Source organism: Oratosquilla oratoria, chromosome 1 (assembly GCF_046742065.1).
Source record: "Oratosquilla oratoria isolate Oo_2021 chromosome 1, ASM4674206v1, whole genome shotgun sequence".
Taxonomy (NCBI): Eukaryota; Metazoa; Arthropoda; class Malacostraca; order Stomatopoda; family Squillidae; genus Oratosquilla; species Oratosquilla oratoria.
This window is the reverse complement of record NC_134777.1, coordinates 36,066,959-36,078,646: the sequence shown is the minus strand read 5'-3', so window position 1 is coordinate 36,078,646 and position 11,688 is coordinate 36,066,959. Positions and strand designations below refer to the sequence as shown.

Here is an 11,688-nt window from a genome sequence, read left to right as displayed (position 1 = left end):
AAAGAATGTGTATATATGATATTTGTGTTTGTGTATGCATGTATTTTCAAACTAGGGTTTCCCAACCTTCGGGGGGTGGGGCGCACACCTGGGAGGGGGAGTGTTTAAAGCTATATTTAATTTAGAAAATATTTTGGGTAGGATTAAGGGTCAAAGTTAGGTGGGGTATGGTTAGGTTAGGGATCATTCAAGAACTCGCAGCAACTCGCGGGTAATTTGGCTAGTATATATATGTATATATATATATATATATATATATATTATATATATATATATGTATATATATGTATATATATGTTTATATATGTATGTATATATATGTATATGTATATATATATATATATATATATATATATATATATATATATATGTGTGTGTATATATATTTACCATTCTCAAGTTATATCTTATCTTTTTGGTAGCCTAGAAAAACGGCGGGGTAAAAAAAAAAAAAAAAAAAAAAAAAAAAATCCTCGGATTGCTATAAACTTAACAAGTAGACCACCAGGGTCTTGCTGTTTTGTTAAATAAAAAGAAAAGCAAGGTTTTTTCATTCTAGTTTAGCAAATAAGAAGAAGTCTTTGATTTTTGGGATTACATAGTATTGGCCATATTTACTATCGCTATTAGCAACTTACTGACAGTAGTGGCCGTAGAGCCGACTTCGTAGGATGTTCCGTAGACGTTGTATAGTGCTGTCGACGCCTCTTCGGCCAAGTGGTGCTGGTTTTGAAAGAAAAAATGAAATGGTAAAAGTGACAAATATGACTGGGAATGCGATAAATAAATGTCTGACAGCATTGGAGGAGCTCGTGTCACATACCAGATCTTTCCAGTCGTCAGGCACACCCGATGTGTAACCCCATGGGTAAAGCCACATCTGCAAGAACGAATGGAAGGTCAGGTAAACTTTGATGGTGTCTTTGTGTTTGTTGATCTGGTCCCTCTCGTTGCGCATCTCCACCTCGGAGAAGCTACGATCTCCCGCGAACATATCCGAACAGGGCTGGCTGGAGGAGCCCGCTTCTGTTGTCGAGAAAGGGAAGCATTGTACTCTCAGTGAGCGAGAATGAACCAGAGGGTAGTCATTAAGGGGGGAGGGGGTGCATTTAAAACGCTTTTCTAACCCCAATGAACGCTGTCTACCATTAGAAATATAGAATTTTACAAACTTCATTGGTTATACTTTCTAACAATCTATCTATATTCCAATAGGCTTCATCCTAATAAGGGAAGCAGCCAGCCAAGGCATGTACCCACTCCCAATTATTCCACTTCCATTCGTCACCCACTTCCTTTTGTATCTTAGTTCCTTGTGGATGAAGGGCAATCCCTGTCCCCCACCCACTGTATGGGTCAGCAGAAATGGAGCATGGCACAGCACATACACAGCAGGGCCAGCCGCTTCATTTACATGCCAATCCCCCCTCCTCGTTCCCTCATGCAAAAATAGAAATTATGAGGAGAAATCCCCATTGGCCACGTCAATCTATATTCCATTCATAACCATTCTCCATTCACACTCATCTCTTGCCATCTCCTTTCCCTGCTCAACAGACATTCCTCTTTTTACTTAAAGCCCCTTTTACCCCATCCGTCTATCTTATTCTCTGTTTTCCCCTCAAGTTCATTCCATCCAATTCTCTGCCTGCCACACTGGCCTTTCCTCATTCTTACTTTCCCATGTATCCATACCATCCCACTTTTTTCCATTCACCATATCTACCAGCTCCCTTTAGACCCCGCTCTCCTCCTTACCTCCTTATTTCTTACTCTGTTCTCGTAATACTCACCATACTTCTCACACACTTCATCTCAATCTCATTAAAATTTCTCCTTTCTGTCTCCCTTAAATTTCAAGTCTCTGTTCCATACAGTGTCATAGGCAGAATCCTCTCTTTGGTGCGCTCCATGGGACTGAAGCCACACATCATTTGTCTATGTTAGAGTTAGATATCTACTCACAGAGGAATGACGCTACTTTTGTACTACTACCGTACCTTCTTTATATTGGTCCCTTGAAAATGTTCTCTGCCATTTTTATGACTCTTCCTTTTCTTATCCTCTGTGGAAGGTGGGGTGGGGTAGGGGGGTGTTTGAGTTCTGCCACCGTGATTCTCATGCGAGTCGTAAAAGGCGACTATGGGGAACGGAATGATGGAACTAGATATCTTGTTCTCTGTATGCTCATCCTATGAGAAGCCAAGGAAGAAGAAGGCCTAGGAGGAGAACTCCAGGCAGATCCCTAAAATTTGGGTCATTAAATGTGAGTGGTTATACCTACTAAATGAAAATTACGGATATATTTTATAGAGGAGCCAGTGAGCCAAATATACTTAATAAGAAAATAAGATAAAGTTATATTTTCTAATGGTAGAAAACATTTGCCACGGTTTGCTAAAGGTTTAAAAGGAGGGACCTAAAACAACCCTTCAACATCATGGCTCACTTTATAGATTTCTAGAAGTAATGGGATATTTTTGCACTCTCAACTATATGTTTGCCAGTGCCTCAAACTAAAATCTAGTAAATAGCCCACAGTGGGCAGGTTAAGAGAAAAGTTGTCTTCCACTGACCGTTCCAGTGGAAGTCCCAGTTCCTGCTGCCATCGACACCCTTGCACCCGAGCGTGTTGTTTGTATCTGATCGGGTCTTCCGCCAGTATCTGGTCTGGAAAAAAAGTTCACTTCCTTTATACGGATCTAGTGATAGAGCGTTGTTTCCTCTACCAGACAGTTACCACGGAATGTAAAGGGAACTGTTTTTGTTTCAAGCAGTAATTCTACATTCTGATTGTTGAACATCACTGAATTCTTAAATCAGCAAAATTGACAAAAAAGTTGGGAAGCTGCACATGTAAAATAAAATTGACATAAGAATTTAGACTGATCAGGGGTGTGGACTTTCTTTCGTACTCTATAGATTTGAGCTGGTCTACAGGGCAAATTGTCTAATAACAATATACCTTCTTAGTCAAACTGCAAGAAGTTATGATCACGACAGTAATTTGTCGCAAAGGTGTAGGCTGTTGATCATTCATATAAAAAAGAACGCAACGTTTTGCTGACATTCTGTGTTTGACTTTACTATTTTGTTTCTTCTTACACTGTTTTATACATGAATTTAGTGACACCCTAGATTTAATTTGGCCGAGAAATGATGGTCTTGTGTATTTCAGTCTAGTACACGTCAAGTTGTAACGTAATTTATCAGAATAAGGATTTATTTTTCATGATTTTCATGAAGGCTTTGCTGTAAATCATTCTTATCTTTTTATGGAACTATGAACGCAACAGAAAAGTGAATGTAAATAAAACTTACATATGAATCTTTGTGACTGTATTCGTATCCATCGGGGTTGATGGATGGCATGAAGTAAAAGTCGACCTTCTTCAGGAAGTCGTAGTTGGCCGACTCCTCCACCAACTTGCCCATCATGTACGCCACGGTAGCGGGGGAGATCCACTCACGGGCATGGATGCCTTCAAACAGAAAATTACATCAGTGCCAGTAACAACCGGGTCTGGTGACCCAGTAAAGAGTGCCCTAGAAGATTCATTAATGAGGTCATACAAATTTACAGAGGCCCCGACCTCTCGGACAAGAAGCCCATCGGACAAAGCTCACCTGTTACAACACATTTCACAGCGTGATAAAATCTGATTCCCCACAGTTTCGCTTACATATATTTGTGAAAAAGAAATTATAAACGTATGTGGCGTCATGTATATCTGGCTAGACAGAACTTTCATTCAAGATCACATTTGCAACATTTCTGCTAGAAAACACTGTCAGATACCTGAGGGTCTATTAATACTGTCGTCAAAAAAAAAAAAAAAAAAAAAAAAGTGGAATTGCAATCCTCCTCCCGGAGCTGACTTACTCATGTCTAATTTGGAAGGGAGCGAGCGTAGCAAACTAACTTTATGTTTGTCGGGGGAATCGAAGGACCGGTTATATCTTGGGAAAAAAAATCACCCCATTCCTTTCATCTGACTGGTTCTCATGATTCGAATATCATACATGTCAACCTCGTTATCGCCAAACACGTTCGATTTATGCTATTCTATTTTTCACAGTACGCTTGTGCTCGGAAGAGTGAAAATCCATTTTAAGGTTAGAAGCGGGGATTGCTGAAAGAATGTAGAATCTCAAGAAGAGGAAATAAAAAATCTATTCCACAATGTCCTTCTCTAAGCTGATTAAATCATCTAAATCTAACCAGAATAGAATATGCAGTGTTTCATCATAACGAGAAGATTACATACACAGAGACCGCTGGAGTGAAGCTAAACGGCGATATTGAATTACGTCTCACCTCCGTCAACGAAAACAGCGGGTTTGTTAGATCCTCCTGTCGACAGTCGGAGCATCTTCATGTCTCGACCCTCGTAACTTTTACCTACGAATTCCACGGTCGCAACGTGACTGTAGTTGTTGGCCAGATACTCCATGTAATCGTAAATCTGTGGGAAAAGAAAAACTCTTGGTTTGATGTTTCGTTTCCTACCTGATTGTTATTGGTAACGTTATCATAATTGATAAGGTACCTGGATTAGATTTGTGTTACATGGAGCGTTGGACTCAGGGAGGAGCAAATATATTGTATTGGCTAGTGAGGTTGTTTAATGTGTAACTAAGAGAGGGGAGTATACCAGCGGACTGTAGGTGTGTATGTATAGTGCCACTATACAAAGGAAAAGGGAAAAATATTATTGTAGTAGCTTCAATATGATTAGTAAGGCGTATAGAATGGTATTGATTGAGCATTTATTTTGGCAACTTAAACACGTGGTGGTTGGGCACTCAAAACTGAACACACAAGATAGCAATCTCTATTTCCTTTTTCCATTAGGTTTGCATGAAGTTGACTCACATTCATATGCACTACCAATCCTGTTGTTACTGCAGATATGTATCCACACATGTTATAAACAAAACCTTGATAACATCTTTTAAGGCCCCTTCACGTGAAGTGACAGAGCGTGACAAGTTATAAAAGGATGCGTCTCGTCCAGTTTGTCACTGTTGGACACACTTTTGGGGTTACATTGATTTGTGTGTTGGTCTTACATCACTGAGGCGATGGTAGGACGTCCAGTCCATGTTGTGCTTAGCTCCGGAAGTTTTGGCCCTGGCCATCCGAAGGGCTCGGTCATTGATGGCCAGACTATCGAGAGTCAGAGCTGCCAAGTCCTTGACGTGAACGGAGTACTCCAGGTCCAGACTGTCCAACGTGGTCTTCAGCGTCTCCACCCTCCCGCGAAGTGCCATGATATCTACATTCCTTCCTGAAGGCGTCACAGCAGAAGGAAATTCATATCAGTGTAATCTGGTAGATGAATATATGAACAATATGACACACACACACACACACACACACACACACACACACACACACACACACACACGCACACACACACACACACACACACACACACACACACACACACACACACACACACACACACACACACACACACACACACGCACGCACGCACACACGCACACACACACGCAATATTTCATTTCATTACAAAAAAATTCTTTTGATAACTTTTTTTTTTCAACTCCGAACATTTGCACACCACAGGTACGACCAACGAAACCTTGTTGCGCTGTTATCGGTTTAGAAATATCAAGGTTAAACCGTCTAGTTTCGTGGGATCGGATTTTGTGGGAGAGGAAGGAAAGTTTGTAAGTATAGAGCTAATTCTGTGTAAAAGGGACTATTTACAATGGGTGTCTTTGAAGGATTTTTTTATATAATTATTCATTTAGTGCTTGTGGGCTTGTTGTTCGTGTGAAGTGTGTGTGTGTATTTCCTAAGAGAACTAAGTTGATTTAACTTCTTGCGTGTGTCAGTGAATTCCATTAAATTCTATTCACTTTTCTTATACACGACTTCTTGTGTATGCAGATTTGGGGATGGCGCGACGAGAATAGTGCTCAGTGTGGCTAATAAGACATAGAAGGAGAGATCAGAGAAACTTGGATTACCCACATTGGAAGAGTGGAGAGAAATATTTAACATGACAGTTATTTTTAGGAAAATTGATGGGACATAAAGAACATCAAGATCAACATCATCATTATCATTAATGGGAGCATACGCCGGGAAGCGCGTTGATTCACTCACACATTGGCGCCAGTCCCCTTCACGGTCCCTCCGAGCAAGCTCCCATGCAGTCGCCCTTCCCACTCCAAACAACTCTCGACAGGTTTGATTAACTTGCTCCAATCATGAATTCTGTGGGCAACCCGTTCGCGTCCTCCGTCAAACGCGCCACGTGCCCATATAGCCGGAGTTGACGTTCATAAGTTATACTGGTAACTGGCTTAGGCTGAGTCAAAGTAACTTCAATAATATCCCATGATTCTCCAAAGGCACTTGGTACCAAAGACATCGAGGCACTTCTTCAAGTCAGTATTCAATTTCCATGTCCCACAGCCATACAGCAAGACAGGGAGCACAAATGACTTGAAGAATCGGATCTTAGTCCTCCTATACAAATGTCGGCAATGCCATATACTCTGGTTGAGTGAGTCCACAACATCATGGGCAATGCCAACCCTTTGAAATACCTCACATAACTAGATTTCATTACCAAGGTATATGAAACCTTCCAAGACCTCAGTGTCCTCGCCACATTCATGGACAGACTGAACTGTGTTATCCAGCAAGCCCCCAAACGCCTAGACCTTGGTCTTTGTTCAGGAGTCGTGGAATCCAAGCGTCTCGCCTCCTTGTGTAGTACTTTGAGGTTTATAAACAGGACTTCCAACAATTCCGAAAAAAGGACAGATTCATCAACAACGACAAGGTCATTGACCTTAGTGTTGCCAATACATGCATACATGCTCCGTTGAAATGTATTGGGATGAGGACGCACCTTTGCCTCACTCTTGAATTAACAGGAAAGAAGCTAGACACGCCTCCTTCATACTTTACAGCACTCTGTGTCCCAAAGCATAAGCCAGACATCAAGTCAGTAATCTTTGCACGAATCCCACGGATCCGCAGAAGATCCTAGAGCACCCCACAGTACACAGAGTCAAGCGCCTTCTTGAAATCAACGTTAAGCTGTTAAAGAAAATCGCTTTGGCGCTCCGCAAGAATACGAAGCGCCAGGATCCGATCAGTTGTTGACTTAACTGACGAGAAATGTTCAGGCTTCTGAAACTTTAGTAGATGTGAACATCTGCAACAGATGGGGAAGCACATTACCTGGCATACTGAGCAGTGTAATACCGCTATAGGCCTGCCGGTCCCTTTTCTCCTCCCAGATAGTGATGACCAGACTCTTTTTCCAGTCAGAGGGAATGGTACCGGGCTGCCAGACAGCAGACAAGTCCGAATGCAACCCACAGATCATGGCCTCACCTCTAGCTTTCAGTAACTCCACACTGATGTTGCAGATATCAGTCGCCTTTCCCTTTCCACCCTTCAACTTACAACCTCTTTGACCTTTGCCAGGGAGGTTGGAGATTTGTCTCTTGGTGGATCGGCAACCCCTACTTAAACACCATCAAGGGAAAGCTGTCCACTTGGAGGGCCACCCATGATCAATTGCTTAAAGTAATCGGCAAAGGGACTACATCCAACCACGCCTGATACTAGCTCGCCATCAGCTGTTCGAACTGTGCTCCTCAGGATCACAGATTTGGAGCAGATTTTCTACAGGTCTTTGTAAGTTGGCCCGAGGTATTTTGCGTTAAAATGGCCCTAGATATCCTTAGATACCCTGGCGTAGTTCTCTTTATCTATTCTCATGAGAGATGTAGTCCGTCGTTTCTGAGCGCTATACTAGTCCAGGTCCCTAGCCAGTGAAGTCGTCCAAAACGAGAAGTGTCTCGTGACGGGCACTGGTCAACTATAGACTCAAGCTTGGCATAGAACATCTCTTCAAAGTTACACGGTTCAATAAAAGCATTTACTGTTATAAGAGAGATGAAGCCCAAGGTGTTCTTCAGCATCTGCAGAATCATATGCTCATTAATAGTAGTAGCCTTTACAACGGCGTGCTGTAGTCGGCGAGATATGCCTACAGCTACTCCCGCAAGGTGGGTCCCATCGATTTGGCCCTGCCAGAAGTATATGCAACCTTCAATACTGATTCACCACTGCCTATTATCCTCACCTCTGAGAGAGGCACTATACCCAGTCTAAACTTCCTAAGCTCTGCTGATGAAAATATAATAAGTCGTCATGGAAGCTTGTACGCACCCACCATCTTGACACAAGGAGAAGACAGCTGCGGACCGTGCGATGTTGGCCTTTGCGGTTAATTGCTTGACTCAGGGCGTGCCTAACTCCAGTCCAGTCGAATTGCCTCCTCGAGCTAAGAGGAGCCACTTGACCTGGCCTGAATAGAGGACCAAAGAAGCGTGTTGCTAGTCCCAGGAGGACACCACAGCATTAAGGCACCCCTCGGCCTCTAGGGCTGCCATTTCTAAGCCCTGCAGTGACCCATAAAGGGGCTAGATCGCCACTTAAAATTTCTTTGGAAGGATGTATTCCCATCGTAGAACGGAGATGAGATAGTTGCAGTGAGCCGTAATATGCTTTAAAGCGGTTGCCTAAAGATCCCATGGCACACAAGAAAACACTATCACCACCACCACCACCACCACCACCACCACCATCACCACCACCACCACCACCACCACCACCACCATCACCACCATCACCACCACCACCACCACCACCACCACCAACACCACAAACAATAGCAACAACAACAGCAACAATAAGAACAACAACAACAACAAAAACAACATCAACAACAGCAACAACAACAACAACAGTTGTGTACACCACGGCAGTGGAAGTTTTGTTAGCTAATCTTTGTTGTGTTTGAAGTGGCTTTCTCTCATTTCAACTACTCTGGCTTCACTCGAAGGAACAAAAAAATAATCAACAAAACCTTAATAAGGGGAGAAAGAAAGATCACTTTTGGCGACCAACAAGACAACTTTGAGTCACGCTTTGGCATGTAACGCAACCGACCTACCGACAGCTCGGGGCTCGGTCCAGAAGTCGTAGAGGTCTTCCATCATGAGTCCGTGGAGGCGGTGGAGATCATCCAAACTTCTGGGAGTCACTCGCAACACCTGGGCTCTACAAACAACATATGAATTAGGTCTTGTGTCCGAATAGAAGGCTAGAACAGGATGACGTCAACCCCATTCAGGCATTCATGAAGGTCATTTAATCTTGTTGAAAAAGGAGGGTGAAAGTTAACGTTTTATCAATTAGAAAAACATAATTTTAGTATATTGATATGGAAGAAATTATTCTACTGAAACTAATATTGCAGTTGAAAAAAAATCAGTTCAATTTATCCTTCCGCGCAGAGTTCTATAATGGAAAGTCGTTGTTCTGTCATTATTTCGGTTCCGCCAGGCTATTTGATCTAAATGAAGTTAATGTCTCAGTTCCTGATCTACTTGTTCTCTAGTACCTTTGGCTTATGCGTTTAGCCATCCTACCTCCAGACTATTTTATTTAAGTGGAAGAAAATCTTTCGACAGAAGATTAATAGTCATTCATTGGCCAATGCCAGACGACTTGATCTATTTATTCATATCCATCTATTCGTTTATCTATTATTATCTTATTAGTTCAAAGAGAGACCCTTAGAATCCAACTGATTTGGATTGATGCGTCGCTAAAACTCGTGCTTGCCAAGCTTTTTTTTTTATTAAACCCCTGACCTGTCAGACAGAACTACTCCTTCAAAAGAACGACCTTAGTATATATAAGTGACTCAAGAGGCCACCAGTCTTTCCATAGTGTCACAAAAGAAAGTGTATCTATAAGTTTATTTGGTATAATGGAATTTAATGACACCATTTCGTCTCGAAGTGGCCTAACCTATTCCAACCTAAGCTAACCTAAGCTAACCTAAGCTAACGTAAGCTAAGGTAACCCAACCTGACCTAACGCGACCTAACCTGACCTAACCTAACCCACTTCACCTCACCCAACCTAGTCTCACCTCACCTAACCTAATATAGCCTAGCATAGCCAATCATTTTGTTAACAGTAGTCTGCATCTGTATTCTTGGGGACAGTATTGCACCGAAGATGTGCTAGAATCAGTCACGTGATCAATACTAAGTTACTACAATAACTTATTGACTAAAAACTAGGGCAGTTTTATTATGTCCTTCGCAGTAAATCATCACTAAACTTGGTATTAAAAAGCCGACCTTGTAAATTCAGACAAAGCCTGTAATTAGATTCAATTGGATCTTCTTATTCTCTCCTTCATGTCGAAACGCAGACATGGCAAATTACAAATATGTATAAAGACTTTTATTGACGTGTTTTGACAGTCTGGGCTTGTTTTGGAGTGTAGGTAGAAACAACGAACCCCCCTCCCCCCCCAAAAAAAAAAAAAAAAAAATCCTTTTCCTAAGTGATCCGTCGGGAGGTGGTAATTGGAGGTTCCTATCCGTGACTTTCCCAGGGGAGTCAACTCCCTCTTTCTGGTGACAAAGCCTCTACTTTAACTCATCCTCACTGAGGGTGCAGTCCTGTATTCTGGTACGCGATCCCCGAAACGGGACCAGGATCTTGTCAAGAACTAAAGATCCTGTTAGTGTTAGTCTGCGGCTTTGAGTGTTGCAAGACTATCTTAGGAGACCTAAATGTCCCAATTCAGAATGGTTTAAAGAGACCAAGGAAAACTGAGAACAAGTGTGTCTCGTTTCCACGTATGCTCTCAGTCCGTCCACCTTACTTACCCAACAAGATCCTGGTGACTGCTGGGGCTGGTCGCGGCGCCGACCATCTCCGCCAGTGCCAAACAACTGAGAAATGCCAAGGCCTTCATGCTGAACAAGTGCATGGGCCAAATTTTGCGTTGCCCTTTTGTAGCTACGTCTCCCTCCTCCTGCCTCACCTCCATGCCGTGTATCTTCCGTGGTACCCTTGACAGCTGCTTGTAAACAGGCACTCCAAGCATGGCACATCATGCATTCCTGGGGACGTGAAAGTACTTTCTATTGTGAGAGGCTTAACCATCTTTCACAATGTCCAACTAGAAGAGTGGACGCGAAGCAAGAGATCATAGTCGAGATATCGAGTTTTATTCTGAAGCTCGGTGGGAGTTAATTTTTGCCAACGAATTCAAAACGTTTGACAGAGGGCCTATGGAAGTTTGTTTAATGAATCCACGCTCCTGTGTTCACCTGGGAACAACGGCCACTTTCTGATAAGATAAATGAGAGCGGTGCACCTCAAGGTTGCGACAAATTTCAAGTTTTCAAGGACGATGTCCAGGGAGAGGGTAAATTTCATGTTATGTAGAAACTAGAGAAATACTTATGATGAGAGATATGAAAAATGAAAACAATTAGCCTGTTTAAGAAGCTGATGAAACATTTAAAGACTATTCGGCAAATTATTTGTTTTGTTTACATATCCGATAAAGAAATTTAGGTTAATGAAAATGTATTGTACCAAAGGTCCTTTCTCCCTTATATGGCTGGTAACCGAATGAAAGCACAAATCTGATTCTATAACCGGCACCAAGCGATGCAACCACTCTCATGTTTCTACAATTTTTTAACGTTTTGTGCCTATTGCTTGGAGGCATGCAAACGTTGTTCCTGATTTCAAAAAGGGAGATAAATCGTCTATATGCAACTACAGGCCAATCAGTTTGACATTAGTTATAG

General features: G+C 42.2%; 1 protein-coding gene across 1 annotated transcript in view; it reads right to left on the bottom strand.

Annotated features, from left to right (window-relative positions):
• Positions 1–10,988, bottom strand: part of LOC143032888 (carboxypeptidase B-like) — a 22,752-nt gene extending 11,764 nt beyond the window's left edge. Inside the window, exons 1-8 of the mRNA XM_076198110.1 lie at positions 10,753–10,988; positions 9,015–9,121; positions 5,074–5,291; positions 4,319–4,466; positions 3,322–3,482; positions 2,577–2,670; positions 824–1,026; positions 639–723 (exon numbers count right to left, since the gene is read on the bottom strand). Coding sequence (XP_076054225.1) covers positions 639–723; positions 824–1,026; positions 2,577–2,670; positions 3,322–3,482; positions 4,319–4,466; positions 5,074–5,291; positions 9,015–9,121; positions 10,753–10,973 — 1,237 coding nt within the window. The 5' untranslated portion in view covers positions 10,974–10,988. The remainder of the gene's footprint in view (positions 1–638; positions 724–823; positions 1,027–2,576; positions 2,671–3,321; positions 3,483–4,318; positions 4,467–5,073; positions 5,292–9,014; positions 9,122–10,752) is intronic.
• Positions 10,989–11,688: the final 700 nt, after the last annotated feature.